A 21,376-nucleotide genomic window follows, 5' to 3' on the forward strand; every position below is an offset into this window, starting at 1 on the left:
TGCTAGACTAGACTTGACACACTGCTTACACACATTTCTACATCGTGCTGGACTTGACACTACATTGCTTACACACATTCCTACATCGTGCTGGACTAGAGAACACATTGCTTACACACATTTCCACATCGAGCTGGACTAGACACTATATTGCTTACACACATTCCTACATCGTGCTGGACTAGACAACACATTGCTTATACTCACTTCCATGTCGAGCTGGACTCATGTCAATGCATACACACATTCCTACATCGTGCTGGACTAGACAACAAATTGCTTACACACATTTCCACATCGAGCTGGACATCACATTGCTTACATATATTTCTAGGTTGAGCAGTATTCAACATGACTAGACGCGTCTCCGCCGGCACTTACCGCGATGAGCAGTCGGGTGGCGCGGGCGAGCGGGCAGCGCACGTGCGTGGCGAGCAGGCGCCAGGTGGGCCGCCAGTGGAAGAGCAGCAGCAGCAGGCCGCCGCTGGCCACGCACACCAGCCACGTGGCCAGCTGCTTGCGCAGGCAGCTCCGGTACCCGTAGATCACCTGCAACAAACCCCCGGAATTGTCTCATCTCTCATTGAATACCATTAGCAGGAGGCCAGTGACATTTCGTCGTCTTGGGGAAACAAGGTTCTATCTAACACATCTAGGTATTTTCACATTTAACTCTAACTCTATGCGGATTTCAATTTCGGTTCAATCTGTATAAAAATTACAACAAAAAACCAAATCAATCGTCAGAAATTCAAAGGGAAACAAAGTTCTATTTGTTATTATGAAACATCATTTAGAGAAACAAGGTTCTATCTTGACTAATTTCATACTATATAGTATTCAAGATGGCGGAATAGCTGAGTTTCGAATATAGAATATTTCGTATACAGAATACGGTATATAGAATATTAGAGAAAATTTTGTTCTTTGAAAATTGTAGAACGAATGAGTGAGGAAAGAACGGTAAAACAAATTTATGAGGCGAATGTTAGCGGAAAAAGAAGCAGAGGAAGACCGAGAAAAACATGGCACGATCAGGTATGCCAAATACTTGAAAGTGGTCAGGTTAGGAGTCGTAACAACCGGCGGGTATGTATGAGGAGATGCATGAACGTGGAAGAGGCGAAGAATGTTTGCAAGGACAGAGTGGTGTGACGCTCTATTCTCTCTGCCTACCCCTGCGGGGAAGCGGCGTGATGGTTAGTTAGTTAGTTAGTTAGAAAATTTTATCTAAATTTTCAACCTCTCATATCTCAAAACTATAAGGAAAACATAGAACTTTGTTTCCCCAATGCGACGATTTGTCAGACGAGTAGTCCTGTATATGAATGAACAAATAATAATTCACAAAAAAAAATAATGTCTCATGTTGAAGAAACCAGCATGATTATTTTTGGCTGCAGGGGTAGGCAGAGAGGACAGAATGCCACACTGTCTCTGCGAGCGTCTTTCGCCTCTTCCACGCTCATGCATCTTCTCATACATACCTGGAGATTAATCATTGGTTCGATCTTCGAAGAAGTCAACGTGATTATTTTTGCACAGTAATTATGAGCACGGGTATGCAACCTCGAGCACCCTATCAGTGGCCACACTCTCAAGTGTAGCATGGGTACAGTTATTGATTAATAAAAATATAAAACCTTATCACAGTCGGAAGAGACCCGGTCTTCTATGATCTCCTGGGAGTCCGGAACATCCGGAAGGGTAGCGTCTGTTCTCCTATGGCCATCACAGAGAAGAGGAGTCTCTTCCTCAGAAGGCATTTTGCCCCAACAATAAGAGCACTCACAGCGCAGTAAAGCGATATCACAGATTTCAAAAATGCACTCATACACTCACATGGTATACTAGAGTCACATGTTAGATTGTAAGTTACGAACCTATTTTTTAAATACACAGAAAGTTTATTTTAATAAATTTCAGAAATAAACAAAATAAATAGTCCGCCTCCGTATTGTAATGGTCAGGACGCTCGGCTACAATACTGGAGGTCCCGGGTTCAATTAATGTATGTGATTAAATCCAGGATTTGGATCTCACATACAAATTAAACAGTTTCTGCTCAATAAAAAGCTACTTTCATCTCACTATAGACGTCTCTAGTGATTCAAGCATTATGTTTCAAATTTGGACAATATATACCCGTAAATACCCAGACTGCCATATTCTTCTTCATCTATGTTGAGATGTCAAAAAATAATATGAAAATAACTCCTAATTAAAGATTATTAATATTTGTGAACCAGTATTTGGACACACTCAAAATTTTATGAATACAGATTTATTTTTAAAATATCAAATATTTCATTTTGCATATTATTTTTTGACATCTCATCAAAGATGAAGAAGAATATGGAAGACTGGGCATTTACGGGGCTTACGACCGTCATAGGCTGGTTTAAGTGATCACTTTACACACGTGTAACATTCACCAATTCTACCCATTATTGACAACCACACTACTCAAATTCTTGGAAGTTCTATATATATGAACCAATTTAGAAACCTTGTTCATGAATCACTAGAACTTCACTAGAGACATCTATTGGTGAGATGTTGTGAACAAGTATTTGGACACACTCAAAATGTTTTAATTTTGCAAATGAAGCTGAATTTTAAAAAAATCTGCACAAATTATTCCCAGTAAAAATTGTGTCATAGTGATAAGGTATCATAATTTGACATGAAAAAAATATGTTCCATTTTTTTTTTTATTATTAGATTAAAACCAATATTTTTAGCTTTTCCACTTTTTTATTTGACCAGCGACCGGGTTTCGTCGTTACCGACATCATCAGACTGGTCCATGTCTGATGATGTCGGTAACGACGAAACCCGGTCGCTGGTCAAATAAAAAAGTGGAAAAGCTAAAAATATTGGTTTTAATCTAATAATAAATTAAAAATGCAATTCCATCACGAAGTGTCAGTGGATAATATAAATCTATTAAATATGTTCCATACTAATATACATTTTATCAAAAATGTCATTCAAACACAGGGTGTCACTAATTTATCAAAACTCTTGGTATGTTCCCGTCCCCAATATGTTATTAAAAAATTAATTACTCTCTTCCTTAAACTTGCTACCTGATTCTACCTATTTATCATTAGAATCCTAGAATACTTTTTTTTTTTTTTTTCTTTTCATTTTTATCTTTTTGTTTTTTAGTTTTTTGATAAAATCTATTACATCAGACAATAATATGTATTAACTTTTAAAAACGTCTGAGACATTACTATCTGTCATTAGAATCCTAACTGTCGATCAAACCTCCTCCCTCTACCTCCTTCCCTAAACTCCCTTCTTCCTTTGCCCTCCTTATTATCGTCTTTTGTTAATTGGTAATTGGTATATTAATATGTAATTTATGTTTTTTTTAAATGTCAATTTGTAATTTATGTTTTTTAAATGTTCAAGTACTATCTGCCCTCTGATTGCAAACGGCTATATATGGTATCAAACGTTTTGATCAATATCACTAGTCCGTCTTTGGTCGGTTGGAACATATAGCTTTTTAGCAATAAGCCCGCCAATGTACTTTTTATTTTCTGTACATGAAGTTTAAATAAATAAATAAATAAAAATTACCAAAAGCCGAGCCGACCGTAAACAACCAAACACCGATAAGTCGGTTGTTCTACCCTACGTACTGGAAATAATTCTCACAATCACGGAAATCACTATATCGAATTAAAATTTGAAGTGTTCATTTAAAAATTATATTTACTACGAACAACATACATGACTTTACAACATTTTGAGTGTGTCCAAATACTTGTTCACAAAATCTGGATTATCTCCAATTACAGGAGTTATTTTCATATTATTTTTTGACATATCATCAAAAGCTTCTTTACATCTCACCAATAGATGTCTCTAGTGAAGTTCTAGTGATTCAAGAACAAGGTTTCTAAATTGGTTCATATATTTAGATCTTCCAAGAATTTGAGTAGTGTGGTTGTCAATAATGGGTGGAATTGGTGAATGTTACACGTGTGTAAAGTGGCCACTTAAACCAGCCGATGACGGTCGTCAGCCCCGTAAATGCCCAGACTTCCATATTCTTCTTCATCTTTGATGATATGTCAAAAAATAATATACATGACTTTATTAACTTTTCAATCATTTTTGAACAAAATTAGGTTATATCGCTCACTCCTTTCAACAACGTCATAAATCAAAAAACTAGATTTTTCAGGAGATTGTTTTTAAAGTTTATAAATATAATAAAATGTATTGAAAATAAATATCAAGCCACTTATTGAACTTTTTACTGTGCAACATATCTTTTTAGATTGCTGCACGTGTTAAAACTGTCACTTAGAATTGTATAGCTACATAAGGACCGTAGTCCATTTGATCTTCACATTCGTTTGATAATGCCCTAACAAGGCAAAACAATTGTCACAATATTAATTTATGTGTTTTTGTTAATAAAATACAACTTAGTAGACTCAAAAAATCTGTGTTTGATTTAAAATTAATGCATAAATTAAAATGGAGTTCTACAAATTAAACGCCAAATCAATAAGCAAAACTTAAATATGATTAAATATTGATAATTTATCTTTTTAATATGATGGCATCTATGGTATGACAAGGTGCATAAATGATACAACTAGGGAAGCTGTCATATCGCTCAGTCTTTTCAAGAAAATCATAAATCAAAAATCGTCAATTTTCAGTTGTGCATGTTTTCGGAATGCCCAGAAAATGTACTATATCCTAGCAAAAGACGCATATTTTTATCTTAATATTTACCCGCTGCAGGGCAGAAAGCGTTGTTTTTGCATTTTTAAGAAAATGTATTGTTTAATTATTTTTTTTAACTATACTAAATATTTTTCAAATGGAGAAATACCATTCAGGTTTTACCTCAAAAGATCTGTTGCAATATTTTTCTCCATTTGAAAAGTATTTAGTATGTTTTAAAAAAATAACTAAACAATACCTTTTCTTCAATATGCAAAAACAACACTTTCTGCACTGTACATGGAGTTTAAATAAATAAAATAAATCAACCAGTTCCCGTGCATCACCAATGATGCGTGCATACTTTGAAACGCCCTGTATCTGCACAAAATAGAAATATTTCCTCTAAATATTAGATTAGGAAAGTGTTAATTTCAGTATGCGTTCTGATAGTGAAACCCAAAGTTGTATTATCAGCAAATAAGCCAACTTATCTGCAAAAACACACATTGATATATTCAGGAAATATGGGGTAAGCAAGAAGTATCTTCTCAACTATTTTTTTTATTTCATTAATTGATTCGGCAGTCACTTTGTGGTAAAATCTATACAAATTTATTGTTACCGCAGACAGTTGGTAGAATTCCATATTGAATCATTGGGTAATATATCCAAAATTAAACAAGGTTCTTGGATTGAATTCTACTTTTATTTACATATATATGATAATATGTGACACGTTTTGTCTTATTAAGTGTTTGATAATGTCTTAATAAGACGAAACACGTCACATATTTTCATATATCGGTAGTGAAATGGCAAACGGGTATATCTGTCAAATTTTTAATTTTCTAAGTTTGTTCCACAAAATGACTAAAATAGTGTATTCCATAATCTGGCTGAAGGATATAGCTGTAGTTGCAATACTTATTTAGTTTTATTAAGATATGTACATATGCCATCCGAACAAAATATTTAATTTCATAAGTTTGTTTTTGCTCTCCTGTAAAATTTGGTCTGAGACAGATGTACCCCTTTGCCTTTACACTGCCGATATATGTAAATAAAAGTAGAATTCAATGAAATAACCGTATTTAATTTTGGATATATTACCCAACAAAATCTATACATTTTAAATTTAATAAAAATTCTACTTAAAAAAGATTAAGCATGTTCGCAGAGATAGAATAGTGCGGTGTTCTATCCTCTCCGCCTACCCCCTTGGGGAAATAATGCAGTGGTCAGCCGGCTAGTTAAACATTTAATTACCCATTATCTCATATGAGTAATACAGTAATTCCTGTGAATTTGTGATAATGTATTGTCGGCTCAGAATAAAAAGCTTCCAACTCCAAAATAAATAAATTTCACACAAGAAAAAAAAAAACCTTACGAAACTGAAAAATTCACTGTTTTTCAGCATGTATTGTAATGTCCGCCTCCATGCTTTAATGGTAAGCGCATTTGGCTTCTGTGCTGGAGGCCATGGGTTCGATTCCCAGGGGGGTCAAATTAAATTTATAAAATGTTTTTCATTCTTATATCATTTAATTCTGTCATTTAATGATTGTCTTTATATAATAAACGAACAGATAAGCGTCCATTTGATGCAGTATCCTATGCACTATTATAACTAAGTATATATATATATATATATATATATATATATATATATATATATATATATATATATATATATATATATATATATATATATATATATATATATATATATATATATATATATATATATATATATATATATATATATATATATACATATATATATATATGCCCTGGAGGTCCCAGTTCAATTCCCAGAGGGGGTCAAATAAATATGAGTGATTTTTTCACTCTAATATTTATTCAATATCACCCTGGACTGGTACCTGAAGCGGACGGCTCATCACCTTTCCTTCGTGTGCTAACGATCAAAATAATACTGCGTTTATATAATGCAGTGCCCTATGCACCATCGGGGTGCGGATAAGGGTTTGAAAAAATAAATAAATAATATATTATATATATATATATATATATATATATATATATATATATATATATATATATATATATATATATATATATATATATATATATATATATATATATATATATATATATATATATATATATATATATATATATATATATATATATATATATTTATAATATTATAGATAACTGTATCAGATCTGTTTGTTATTCATATTGATAAACTAAACAACTTTATTATTATTATTATTATTACAACATATTACAAAGAACGAAGGCCGTCTCATCAATAGCTGTCAAAATAATCGAACACAAGTTTTCACAACAAAATGGCGGGAGCAAAAAATCAAACCATAGACACCGTTCGCTTTCCACTTTCACTTAAACGTCACATTTCCCGCCTTAAAAGTTCCTAACTAATAAATATCGCACTGTCCGACTGTCGACAAAGGAAAACTGTCACATAGATTACTAATTATAATGAAGACGTCATTCGCGAACGGTCTCCGCTCGGCTACTGATCGCCAAGGACGAAAATGTTTATCAACAAAGAGAGAAGTGGCTTTGCGGAATTTAGTGCTAATCAGTAAAAAGAGACGGTCTAATATAGAAGGGGAAAATCACAAACGTATTGCAATTGCCGCCTTTTTTACTAGTGTTTCTGATCTAAGCCATTTTCGCAATGGAGGCGTTTTGTTGCATATAACATATAAATAAACCTGCGTTTCTCAGTTTTTTCTTTGTAGCGAATGATTTGCGTGGAATTTTCACTCATGAATTACATGGAATTATAGCAATTTTAGGGCCTAGTAAGTCAAAACTTAATTTTCTCTAAATTCAGGTTAAATTTTATGTAATTGATTTTTTACTTAAAACACCGTTTTTGCATTGAAAAAATAAATTAATCTTCGATGTAATTATATGGTTTTGAAAAGAAAAGAGTTATTGAAATGATAGAAGCTAAAATTAATTGTAAAAATATTTTTTCTATACTTATATTATATTCTTAAAAACAAAAAATATCCAATATACATTATTTTTTAAAATCTGGCGTGGAAAGACGGTTTATTACTCCGGCGGTCGGCCGGTTATTGAATTCTGTGTTTCGTCGTATCTCCTTAATGGCGACGTCTTGTTGCATATAGACCTGCGACTATTTTTCTTTGTAACGAATGTTTTGCATGGAGTTCTCACTTCTTTTTCGTATGGAACTGTCATAGAACATATCGCTCACTCCTTTCAAGTACGTCATAAATCAAAAAACTTGATTTTCCAGGAGATCGTTTTTAAAGTTTGAAAATAAAATGAAATGTATTAAAAATGAGTATCAAGCCACTTATTGATCTTTTTACTGTGCAACAGATCTTTTAAGGTAAAACCTGAAGGTTTTTTCTCCATTTGAAAATTATTTAGTTTATTTTTAAAAAATAATAAAACAATACCTTTTCTTCAAAATGCAAAAACAACCGTTTCTGCCCTGTAGCGGGTAAATATTAAGTTAAAATGTTGCCGCTTTTGCTAGGATATAGTACATTTTCTGGGCTTTCCGAAAATATGCACAACTGAAAATTGACGATTTTTGATTTATGACGTTCTTGAAAGGAGTGAGCGATATGACGATAGAACAGCCATCTATTGAGAGGTCGCTATGTCTTCTTCTAACCGTTGCTCGCATCCAATGGTGCATTGTGCACTGTATAGTGTAGACGCAATCAATTTAAAGAAATATAGCAAGTGTTTTTACCTAGAATTTTCATTCATGAATTACATGAAAATAGAGTCAAGTAACTCACAAGTAGGTATAGGCTATAAAACTTTGGCTTTATACGCTATAAAGTTGAAGTCTAAATAGGAAAGTGTTAAGCAGTGTTGCATAAGCCGTAACTGGATTTAAGAGTCGCTTTAGTTAAATCAAGACGTTCGGAAATTAAAAATAACAATAAATGTTCGTAACATACATATACTGTATGTTAAAAACAATTATTGGAAAGAACAAAAAAACAAGTTTACGAGTCGAATGTAAATGGAAAAGGGACCAAATGAAGACCGAAGAAAACGTGGCATAGTCGAGTATTTCAAATATATTATTAACTTACTTACTAAGTATCACGCAGCTCCCCCGCAGGGGTAGGCAGAGAGAATAGAACGCCACACCACTCTGTCTTTGCGAACAATCTTCGCCTCTTCGACATGCATGCGTCTCCTCATACATATCGGCCGATTATTCCCATTCGTGACCTGACACCTTCAAGTATTTGAAATACTCGATTATGCCAAATTTTCTTCGGTATTCTCCAACTGTTTCTAGAACCTAAATAAATACACATCTAATGCGCGAGATCACGCATATCACTCACTCCTTTAAACAACGTCATTTATCAAAAATCGTCAATTTTCAGTTATGCATGTTTTCGGAATGCCCAGAAAATGTATTTTTAACTTAATATTTACCTGCTACAGGGCAGAAAGTGTTGTTTTTGTATTTTGAGGAAATGGTATTGTTTAATTATTTTTTTAAAATATACTAAGTATTTTTCAAATGGAGAAAAAACATTCAGGTTTTAGCTAAAAAGATCTGTTGCGCAGTAAAAAGTTCAATAAGTGGCTTGATATTTTTTTCTAATACATTGTATTATATTTTTAAACTTTAAAAACGTTCTCCTGAAAAATCAAGTATTTTGATTTATGACGTTCTTGAAAGGAGTGAGCGATATGTAAAAAGAACTCCACAGACAAAACACATAAGGTGGCTTGGTGGGTCTCTACATAAAAGTAATTGTCAATTATGTATATGAATATATAAAAAGAAAATACTTCTAAGTATCATATTCTATTTGTATTAGGAAATGCTTAATTTCTAGTTTTTTTTTTATATATGACGTTGTTGAAAAGAGTGAGCGATATATTTATTAAAATATTCATATCATTGACCTTAATTCATTTTTCAATGCTACACTTTTTCTTGATCTTCGCAAGGCAGTGGTCAGCACGCTGTGCTGTCACACACAAGTTCTGTGCACCAATGACAGAGTACCGGCCTCTGGGGGGGAGGTCGAGGCCGTTCAACGAACGAGGGCGCCAAGTCCAAAAGGGCGTCCGAAAATGGACATCTGACGAACTTTTAATCAATCAACGACATGAAATTGGGAAAAATTTTGACAGTTGAAGGAATGCCGGAAAAAAACTAGATACGAGTTAGCTAAGACTGACATAGCTGACAACCTTGCTGTTGCATAAAAACAGTATAAAATTTAAATATTTGCATGTACAGTAAACCCCCATATAACAGTGAGAAAGGTAACGCGTTATCGGACGGAACGTTATAGGGGGTTAATGTTTTAAATTGGATGTTTACATTTTAATCAGCGGAAATGACTGAAATGATTCATCAATAAATTAAAACTAATTAACTAATTAAACCATATCCGCTCCCTAGGCGGAGCATATGGAGTCCACAAACTGTCTCAAGGCTTTTCTGTCGGCTGCCAGCTCCCTTGCATCCTCCCAAGTCAGATCCGCGTCCCGAGAACTGCCGACGAATTGTCAGCAGTGGTCGTTCTGGGCGGTGCGAACCTGATGCCTTGTAAAAGAGGCAAGCTTGATGGCGGCTCTCAGGAGGCATGCGGAGTACATGGCCAAGCCAACTGAATCGCCTTTACTTGACGACAGTTGTGACCAAGATTTGCTGCGTCCTACGCCTTATCTCTTCATTCCTCACAAAGTCAAACCACCGCACGCCTAAAATTCTCCGCAGACACCTATTCTCAAAGCTTAGCACACGAAATTAAATTAAAATACCATCTTAAAACATTTACCCCCAATAACGTTCCTTCCGATAACATGGTACCTATTTCAACGTAATATGGGGGTTAACTGTAGGTACTCTTATGTAAATAAATATGTAAATGTACATTGGCTAGAATTTTCACTCATGAATTACATGAAATTATTGTAACTTTAAATATAAAGAGTAAATCCACTCACGAGTAGGTGTAAGCTATAAAACTTATTAAGTTGAAGCCTAGTAGTGCCGTGATAAGCGGTGTTGCATAAGCCGCAGCTCGGTGTCACTCAATGTTGGGTGCTTTGCCAGTAAAAAAAAAGCCGCAGCTCGATTTCAGAGTCGCTTTAGGTAATTCTTAAAAGTGAATTTGTTCGATTGCTTTAAAATTTTAACATAACGTTCCATTCGTTTTTATATTACCCGTGATTGGCGTTTTTACATTTGACATATCAAAAACATACTTTTTTGAACTAGAGCTTTTTAAACCCCAATGGCAGCGCCATCTATTGAAAGAAACAGAGATACACGCAGTACTAAACCTTATTCATGGCGGACACCGTGTTTCTTGACACCTGCTGTCACTAAGCATTTTCAATGCTTACGATTGCATTGTTGTTTTATAGATTTTTTTGTATATTTATCTCTTTGCTTCATTGTGAAATTTAGCATTAGAAATGTATACTTTCTATTTTATTTAACCAGTCTGAGCCACAGTAACACATGGTCGAGTACAATTATAAAATAAATACGATTTCAAAACATTTACAAAACGAAGGATTGTCTTCAAATGGCATCTCATTTTATTAGTATATATTTAAATTAATAAATTCAATATTTATCTAACTCATTATCTATGCAAAATTATAATCACGTCGTTAAGCAAAATATTAAACAATGTCTCTTTATCTAAGAAAATTATTAATGTCGAATCGTTATCGAGAAACCATGTGCCACTTATAATGATTCACGGGCATTATTTGCAAAATTTATTATTGTTTGTTCTACATTTATCTCGCTTATCTTCTGTCCAATTCAGCTTAAATCCGTTCGAACAACATATATCTATAATATATCTACATTCCACGTTCACAACATACTCGTACAATATAAATAATCACTGTTTTAATATGAAGAAGAACAATATAACACGTACTTAAAGAAATATTTTCTCTACACCAAGAATGACATTGAAACAAGCGCGCATTTTCAAATATATGATCAGTGTTGCCATATTATAAAAAAATAGTAATGGATAGATACTATATTTTTTTTTTTAAAAGATGAGCAGGGTCGGCGATATTACATTTGTTCAATTTAATTTCATTAACCGATCCGGTTTTTTTGTCCGCCTACATAGTTTAGTGATTAACGGGTTTAGCTACCATACTGTGGTAATGGGTTCGATTTCTAGAGGGTTTTTTACTACAATATTTATTTAATATTACACTGAACAGGCAAAGGACTATCGCATTGCCTTCATTTGATTAACGATCGACTTAACATCAATTTGATGCGGTGCCTTGTGCACCATTGAGTACGGACAAGGTTAACACGTTCATTGCTGACACCGCGTGAGACGCGTTGACGGTTGACGTGACCGCCACGCGCTCAACGCACCAGACGCGTTTGTTTGAATAAATCTTAAACTAAGAAGCGCAGGGTGACTTTTGAGATGTGTTTAGCCTCAGCCTGAGGTGACCTGTCATTATTAGTCATTCCTAGTTCAACCCTCACTCGGATAAGTCACGTAGCGCGTTTTTATTGTTTTATTGCGAAAAGCAGCGTTTACACGAAAAGCTATATTCACACGGGTCGAAATATATGCAATTTTTTTCGTTTTTATTTTTAAATTTTTGTTTGTTTGGGTGAAATAATTTTAGATTGACAATAGTTTAGTGAGTATTATCAATAGTTAAGTGAAATTCACATTTTTATTTGTTTGTTTTTGTATTTATAAATAGTGTTTTGTATTTTCGCAGAAGTAAAATATTGAATTTTTTATATTATTTGACTAACATTGAAACCATTTTTGTGTATTTTTAAGTATTTTACAAAAAATATTAAAAAATGGATCAACCATCTACATCAAAGCGACCAAGAGTGGAAAATGTGAGTGATAGTGATGAAAGTGAGATAGAATACGATTCAATTAGTGAATACGAAATAGATAGTGATATGGAAACAGACGATGAAAGTGACAGCGAAGACGACAATATGTTCCAAGAACAACCACCGCCCACTCTACCTTCAACTTCGAGACGTTGGTCAAACACGCCAACGCAAGCCCAAGAGATCCTTTTTACTGGAAGACCAGGTATAAAAATTGAAATTTCAGGGAGAGAACCAATAGATTACTTCAATATGATAGCCAATGATGACTTCTATAATCTTCTTGTCCAACAGACCAATCATTATGCTTTGGAAATTATGGCTCATTCTGAAGGAGATAAAAGCAGAATAACTCGTTGGAATGACCTCACCACAGAAACATTAAAAGTATGGCTGGGGCTTTTACTGCACACGGGAACTATTCGATTGAATCGCCTCACGGATTATTGGAAGAAACATCATCTCTTCAATCTGACAGCACTCTCACAGTATATGTCTCGGGATAAGTTTTTTTTAATTCTTAGATCATTACATTTTAATAATAATGAAGCGGACACCACTAGTTTAGGGAAAATAAATCCACTGATACATTTTTTCAACGACCGGATGAGTGCAATTTATGCACCCAATAAAAACTTGTCAATTGACGAGTCTTTGGTACTGTGGCGAGGGAGGCTCGTTATGCGGCAGTACATGAAGGGGAAAAAGGCAAAATATGGCATCAAATTATATGTATTGGGAGAATCCAATGGTTTGGCACTAAAAATAATTGTGTACGGTGGTTCAGCCGACCAGGAGTTGAGTGGAAAGAATCACACCAGTAAAGTTGTCCATAAGCTCATGGAAGGGAGCACCCAAGTCGGTCACTCCCTTTTTATGGATAACTATTACAATAGTGTCCCTCTGGTAGAAACCTTATTGAGCCAAAAAACATTTGTTACGGGCACTTTGCGAGCAAACAGGAAATTTAATCCAAATGAAGTTTTAAAAAAAAAATTAAAACTGGGGAGTCTGTGAGTCAGTATACTGATAAAGGTATCTGCACAACCAAGTGGAAAGATCGCCGAGAAGTGTTGGCCATATCTTCCGAATTTGATGGAGAACTATCGAAAACAACAAATTGTCATGGAAAGGCTGTTGTAAAGCCCAAAATGATAATAAAGTACAATAAATTCATGAGCGGTGTTCATTTCCACGACCAAATGTTAGCGTACTACCCAATAAGAAGAAAAACTTTGCGGTGGTACAAGAAATTGGGCATACATTTGTTTCAGACAATGTTATTAAATTCTTTTTACTTATTCAATATGAATAGCGAAAAGAAAATGAGTCTATACGATTTCAGACTTCAAGTTATTGAAAAACTCCTCGGCCCTCCTCCCTCAATGCAAATACCGAAACAGGAAATTATTTCACACCTCCCAAGTTTTTGCCCGAAAGACGATCGCGGCACAACGAAAAGAAGACGGTGTAAATATTGCTGGAGTGAAAAAAAGACAAGAAAAGACTCCATATTTTGCTGTCTTCAATGTCCAGACGGACCAGGATTGTGTCTGGAACCATGTTTTCGTATTTACCACGAAAAACAATTCTGATCACTTTAGTTTTATTTACTTGTTTGAAAATATAAGAAAAAAATCAATTGTTCTTGTTTTTATTTGGAAAAAAAAAACAATCTTCCTTGTACATATTTGTTTGACACAACATCTACATAAAAAAAAAACATAGTTGCGAATAAGTTCTCTGCGGAAATGTCATTCAATTCCACCTGAAGTTCAAACATCACTGGACACTACTTGTAGTAGCGCTTCGGCTGGATGTCGACCGGAAATGATGCGTGCGGGGAGGGGTGAGGATAGAGTAAGAAGCGTACTATACAGCGTGTTTATAATTTGTCGTTATATTATGGGAAAAAAAAACAAAGAATGTTTAAAAAAATCCAGACAGTGAAAAACAATATAAAAATCATGTTTATGTCTCAAACATATAAATTCGTCGCAAACCACACACGTTATTTTGTTTTTGTTTTGTCAGATTTGCAGAGGTCGAAATTATAGCGACTTATCTTAGGGGAATTCTTCCCCCATTTCATCTGCAAATAAGCTAAATGCCTTTTGATGGAGCTTATTATGTGATTTTAATCTGCTTCGTTTTCTTGCATTATCTTTTACGAGCTACATGGTAAAATACTGAATGAATTTTCTTCTTTAACGTCTGTCATTTGGTTTCCATTCCGAATTTTTATATAATAAACGTAAAAAGGCAATTGCACCAATAAATGTCAGTAGATAATATAAATTAATTATAATTCTTATAAGAACGACAAAAATCACTCTGTATTTGCCAAATAACGTTTGCGTATCGGGGACACAATGAACACGCGTGCAAATTGACGATGTACCACCGATGACTAAACTGTGGGGATAGATAGATTATGATGCCGCGTGTTGGAACGGCGATACGCGAATACAAAAATGCGAAAAATGAATGGAAAAATTCAGCAGAAAAAATCCAATGTTTGTTTGTTACTTTTTTAACATTATGAGGTACAATTACTATTGAAATTTATACTCCCTTTGGAACGGGATAGTTAAAAATTATAAACAATCTTTCCAGTAAAAAAATTGCACGTGTAAACATAGCTTTGATTCGCTCGCCCTTGAAAAAAGAACTGTCCTTTTATACCTGGGATGAAGTTACTTCATTTGTAATGGCATAAAAGGGTGCGGACGGTATTCTTACCTTGATTTCAATTCATTTTACATATTATTTACTTACTTTAGAAGAGCCTAATATTCTCAGCGTGACATGAAATATCTTCTAATTATAGTTAGCATTGAACGTGTTAAGAAGAAAAATAATAGATTCGGCAGTCATTTTGTGGACTTCCATATCCATTTTTTATTAAAATTTAACATGCTAAGTACCACTTTTCTTTTAATCTATACATATATTTTTTTAATTAAGGGTGTCTCGCTCGCTATACGACGGTATATATACCTATATAGTAAATCAATATATCAATGTCGGTAAATGATTTATATTTTTTTAAATTTTATTCATTCAATAAACATAGTTACATTATTTAATACAATTCAATAGAATTTCTGTACAATTATACATATGGAAAACTTATAATTTTAGTGTCGCTGTGCCTCTCCAGAAAAGACACTGAGACCTTGTGATTGGAGAGGGACTTACACTCAAGGTTTATTGTTTTATTTGATTAATGGTATAATGGTATTTTTCATTTATTCTCTTTACACTTACAAATATTCCTAAAGATCAGTAAATAAATTATCTAATCATTGTAAAAATATCATATTATTCGGCCGGAAAAAAATCATATAAGTACCATGGTATCGTGCTCCGTTTCCATGTATTGCGCGTGGTCGGTGTTGTTGTTGTCTTTCGTCTTCCACCACGGAGTGCGCCCCCCCTTCTTAGCGGCCATGTCGTCCGCCGCCGCCATGATGCGCCCGCTCGCTTTGTGCGCTAAAACGATAACAAAAAACATAATTGAAAACAAAACCTCACGTGTATTGTAAAGTTAATGCAATAATTATGAAGATGATCAATTAATGACAGGTGCCGTAGTACGTTGCGTAGACGCTCATCTGGAAATCGGATTCAATTCTCTCCAGTTTAAAAATAATTGAAAATTTATTTTGATGTGAATCAAAATATGAATACATTTTTTTCTCATACTTCTTGATATCTGCAGACGGGCCTCTAAATTTAAGGTTTTGCAGGTTATCAATAAAAAATCTGATTTAAGGCGATCCAAAGATATGATTATGGATTTTAGAAAAAAAAACAATAACATTTTTTAAAACATGAAAATTCAACCAAAATACAGAAATAATGGAAAAAGATCAAAGGAATAAACAAAAATAACTATTTTGATAAAGATGAACCTCGCTTTAATGTATGTCAAATAATCATAATAATCGACTAATATATTGCAGTTCCCTAAGAATCTAAAGAGATAAAACATAAACTTCATTGTGTGTACACAATAAAATACCAGTTTAATATAACCTTTTTAAAATTCTAAAATAAAAATAAAATATTGTACTGGCAGCCCTTGCAGTTTCGTTCCAAGGTACGTACCACAAAAAAAAATATATGTATGGCAACACACCAAACACAGTCCACATCTACTAAACAACATATCTATGGAAAACTTAATGTCACAAAATAAAATCCGTCAATACTTCTGTAACAACTGCGCTGCGTTTTCAGTAGTGAAAATAACTCTTTTTGTTAAGAAAATCTACTGAAATTGACATCTAACTGAAACGTAAGATTGTGTTTTTATATTTTGATAGTAAAAATTGCGACCACAACGCTTTCACGTCAATTTTTCTGCAATCGTTAGCAGATCCTAACCCCAAAAATGCGCCGTAAACGCACCGATGTCAAATCGAACGCAAATCTTAAATTTGCCAATAAATGCGTGTTTCATTATAATTTGTTATCTTAATATTTGTTGTTGGTTATGCTAAAAGTGTGTTTCAAAGCGTATTTGAGTGATTTCATTGTGTTTTTTGTTCATTTTTAGTGCGACATGATTATCCCGGTACGCTGTTTTACGTGCGGAAAAGTCATCGGGAACAAATGGGAGTCGTACCTTGGGTTATTGCAAGCGGAATATACTGAAGGGTAAGCAATATCGTTATTTCTTCTTCTACTCTGTTTGGTGTAGGCCTTGTGGCCTGTTTTTAAGAGAGATTAGCCTCCTGCGAAAGGAAGTCTGGAAGTCATCTGCCTTGCGGTTGGCCGCACAGAGCAATGTGAGGGAGTCTGGATGGTTCCATTCTCCTCACACGCGCATACCATTGTCTCCTTCGTTGCCTTCCCCACCTAACGACATCTTCCATCTCGCATATTTCCCTTATCCTGGTGTTCCTTATTCTATCTCGTAGACTCTTGCCAGATATGCTCCTTAGAGTCTTCATTTCTGACACCCTTAGCGCGTTTTTAACTAAGAATCTACAGGTGACGCTTCAAAACAGAGTCGATTCAATTTCAAGATAGCCCAAAGTGTTTTATGGTAGGGACTGACTGGAGCATTTCGTCGTAATTTCTGGCATTTTTTATTCTGTCTCATAGACTCTTGCCAGATCGCTTACTCCTTTCAAGAACGTCATAAATCAAAATACTTAATTTTTCAGAAGAACGTTTTTAAAGTTTAAAAATATAACACAATATATTAAAAATAAATATCAAGCCACTTATTAAACTTTTTACTGTGCAACAGATCTTTTTAAGTAAAACCTGAAGTTTTTCTCCATTTGAAAAATATTTAGTATCTATAGTTAAAAAAAAATTTAAAATACATTTTCTCCAAAATGCAAAAACAACACTCTCTGCCCTGTAGCGGGTAAATATTCAGTTAAAAATATGTCTCTTTTGCTGGGATATAGTACATTTTCTGGGCATTCCGAAAACATGCACAAGTGAAAATTTACGATTTTTGATTTATGACGTTCTTGAAAGGAGTGAGCGAGATATGCTTCAATCTGTACTTTTAAGCATTTCCGCAAACAATGCGTTTACTTATTAGTGCCATACACTAATCACAAGTATTTTCAAACCCAAGTCCCATTTGTACAATACTTTTCAGCGTCTTTCGCACTCTACCAAAAGTAAGCAAATAGAACGCTTATAAGCGTCTCCCGCTCTCTACCAACAGTATGGAAAAAGACCCTAATTATACTCTGGCAGCCTGCCACCCGACCCTCAGTATACTAATCACAAGTAGCCGCAACACCCAATTCCCATTTGTACAAAACTTTTCAGCGTCTTTCGCACTCTACCAAAAGTAAGCAAATAGAACGCTTGCAAGCGTCTCCCGCTCTCTACCAACAGTATGGAAAAGGACCCTAATTATACTCTGGCAGTCTGCCGCCCGACCCTCAGTATACTAATCACAAGTAGCCGCAACACCCAATTCCCATCTGTACAATGTTTGCAGGCGTCTCTCGCACTCTACCTAAAGTAAGCATATAGAACGCTTATAAGCGTCTCCCGCTCTCTACCAACAGTATGGAAAAAGACCCTAATTATACTCTGGCAGCCTGCCACCCGACCCTCAGTATACTAATCACAAGTAGCCGCAACACCCAATTCCCATTTGTACAAAACTTTTCAGCGTCTTTCGCACTCTACCAAAAGTAAGCAAATAGAACGCTTGCAAGCGTCTCCCGCTCTCTACCAACAGTATGGAAAAGGACCCTAATTATACTCTGGCAGTCTGCCGCCCGACCCTCAGTATACTAATCACAAGTAGCCGCAACACCCAATTCCCATCTGTACAATGTTTGCAGGCGTCTCTCGCACTCTACCTAAAGTAAGCATATAGAACGCTTATAAGCGTCTCCCGCTCTCTACCAACAGTATGGAAAAAGACCCTAATTATACTCTGGCAGCCTGCCACCCGACCCTCAGTATACTAATCACAAGTAGCCGCAACACCCAATTCCCATTTGTACAAAACTTTTCAGCGTCTTTCGCACTCTACCAAAAGTAAGCAAATAGAACGCTTGCAAGCGTCTCCCGCTCTCTACCAACAGTATGGAAAAGGACCCTAATTATACTCTGGCAGTCTGCCGCCCGACCCTCAGTATACTAATCACAAGTAGCCGCAACACCCAATTCCCATCTGTACAATGTTTGCAGGCGTCTCTCGCACTCTACCTAAAGTAAGCATATAGAACGCTTATAAGCGTCTCCCGTTCTCTACCAACAGTATGGAAAAGGACCCTAATTATACTCTGGCAGTCTGCCGCCCGATGATCAGTATACTAATCACAAGTAGCCGCAACACCCAATTGCTATCTGTACAATGTTTGCAGGCGTCTCTCGCGCTCTACCTAAAGTAAGCAAATAGAATGCTTGCAAGCGTCTCCCGCTCTCTACCAACAGTATGGAAAAGGACCCTAATTATACTCTGGCAGTCTGCCGCCCGACCCTCAGTATACTAATCACAAGTAGCCGCAACACCCAATTCCCATCTGTACAATGTTTGCAGGCGTCTCTCGCGCTCTACCTAAAGTAAGCAAATAGAACGCTTATAAGCCTCTCCCGCTCTCTACCAGCAGTATGGAAAAGACGCTTTTGAGTGTTTCCCGCAAACAATGTTTAAATTTTTAATCTTTTTTCAGAGATGCCCTTGACGCTCTAGGCCTGAAGAGGTACTGCTGCAGACGAATGCTCCTGGGGCATGTAGACCTGATTGAAAAACTCCTCAACTACGCTCCGTTGGAAAAATAAACCTCCCAGAACACAAAACTTACGACACTCTCCTTATCATTCATCGTTCACTTTTTTTTTTTTGAGGTCAAGGGACCTTGCATCCCTTATGTCACTGCGACCATATTAGGTCTATTGTGACCTCCCTCTATACAGCTCACTGCCAAGACCTACATGAGTCATGTAACTCACGACCTGTCTTGGTGGTAGGAGCTTCACCTTCTCGGAGTCCAGTAGAGGTCCTCCAAGGATGTGATTTCGTTTGCAAGCAAGTGCGTCACAATTATAGAGAATGTGGATTGGTGTTTCGTTATCCTCTATACAAAATCTGCATGATGAGGAGTCATGTAGTCCAATTTTTGTCATGTGTTTCCTCAGTCTGCAGTGTCCTGGTTAGGATCCTTATTTGTTTTTGCTAAGCTTTAGAGCTTCTGTAGTGAATTTCCGCGAGTACCCTGTGATCAGTTCCTTTGCGTGTTTCATCCCTGAGCTGTTGGACCAGATCTCTTGGCCCTTGTCCATGGCCCAGTTTTTCAGACTAAACTTGATAGTGCTGAGTGTCAGTCCGCATATGGGCTCAGGGCCCATTCGTGGCCTCTCAGCACCAGTTCTTGCAAGTTCACTTTGTGTAATACCAGTGAATGATAAGGAGAGTGTTATATTACCATACCGCGAAGTTTACAATGATTTAATATACAAAATGCAAAACTTACATTATAATTTAAGCTTTCTCTTATATTGTTACTATTATATTTTATTATTAAATATCAAATATAAAAATACTTTAAATTAAAATGTGTTTTTATTATTTATTTAATACAACATTAATTGTATACATTTATTTAAATAACAATTTCAAACATATTTGTAAAAAACATTAGCAGAGACCCACCAAGCCACCTTGTAAGTCTTGTCTGTGGAGTTCTTTTTTAATACATTTTATTGTTTTTAACCATTTTAACCTAAAATACGCAAAAAAGAGAGAAAAATTAAGAATATAAACATTTTACAATTTTCATAAAATTGACTCCAGAACACAAGCTTGTAGTGGTACGCACTCCCTATCACGCACATAAATATGGTCCAAACACGACCTAGTCATGATCTGTTATATGACAGCTTCCCTAGTTGCATCATTTATGCACCTTGTCATACCATGTGATGCCATCATAGTAATAATAATATAATAAAACCCTTATCCGCACCCCAATGGTGCATAGGGCACTGCGTCATATAAACGCAGTGTTATCTTGATTGTTTACACATGAAGGAAAGGTGATCAGCCCTCCGCTTCAGGTACCAGTCCAGGGTAATATTGAATAAATATTACAGTGAAAAATCACTTATATTTATTTGACCCCCCTGGGAATCGAACCTGGGACCTCCAGAACGGTAGTCGAACGTGCTGACCATTACACTACGCAGGCGGACATATTAAAATGATGAATCCCTCATATTAAAAGGATAAATTATCAATAATTAATCATATTTAAGTTTTGCTTATTGATTTGGCGTTTAATTTGTAGAACTCCA

The 21,376-nt window shown here is 35.3% G+C and overlaps 2 protein-coding genes and 1 long non-coding RNA gene across 6 annotated transcripts in view; 2 read left to right on the plus strand and 1 right to left on the minus strand.

Moving 5' to 3' along the window:
* The window catches only part of LOC148312760 (polyamine-transporting ATPase 13A3-like), a 68,623-nt gene that overhangs the window by 24,591 nt on the left and 22,656 nt on the right, over positions 1–21,376 (minus strand). Inside the window, exons 1-3 of one of the 4 annotated variants that reach the window (XM_088274106.1) lie at positions 6,960–7,186; positions 1,644–1,883; positions 382–549 (exon numbers count right to left, since the gene is read on the minus strand). In XM_088274106.1, the coding sequence (XP_088130232.1) occupies positions 382–549; positions 1,644–1,766 (291 nt within the window). In that variant the 5' untranslated portion in view covers positions 1,767–1,883; positions 6,960–7,186. Of the gene's footprint in view, positions 1–381; positions 550–1,643; positions 1,884–6,959; positions 7,187–15,941; positions 16,082–21,376 lie in introns of those variants that run through there. The other 3 variants (XM_088274114.1, XM_088274123.1, XM_088274132.1) reach the window with 3 other exon arrangements.
* Positions 16,755–20,639, plus strand: Polr2L (DNA-directed RNA polymerases I, II, and III subunit Rpb10). The gene is made up of 3 exons (XM_088274295.1): positions 16,755–16,889; positions 17,151–17,251; positions 19,756–20,639. The coding sequence occupies exons 2-3, from the start codon at positions 17,157–17,159 to the stop codon at positions 19,862–19,864; spliced, it is 204 nt and encodes a 67-aa protein (XP_088130421.1). The 5' UTR covers positions 16,755–16,889; positions 17,151–17,156; the 3' UTR covers positions 19,865–20,639.
* On the plus strand, positions 17,994–19,731 carry LOC148312762 (uncharacterized). Its single transcript, XR_015838892.1, has 3 exons — positions 17,994–18,589; positions 18,744–18,941; positions 19,096–19,731. It is a non-coding gene; the product is annotated as an uncharacterized LOC148312762 (long non-coding RNA).

Source organism: Brachycentrus maculatus, unplaced genomic scaffold (genome assembly GCF_059751285.1).
Source record: "Brachycentrus maculatus isolate JH-2025_06_01 unplaced genomic scaffold, ASM5975128v1 h1tg000033l, whole genome shotgun sequence".
NCBI lineage: Eukaryota > Metazoa > Arthropoda > Insecta > Trichoptera > Brachycentridae > Brachycentrus > Brachycentrus maculatus.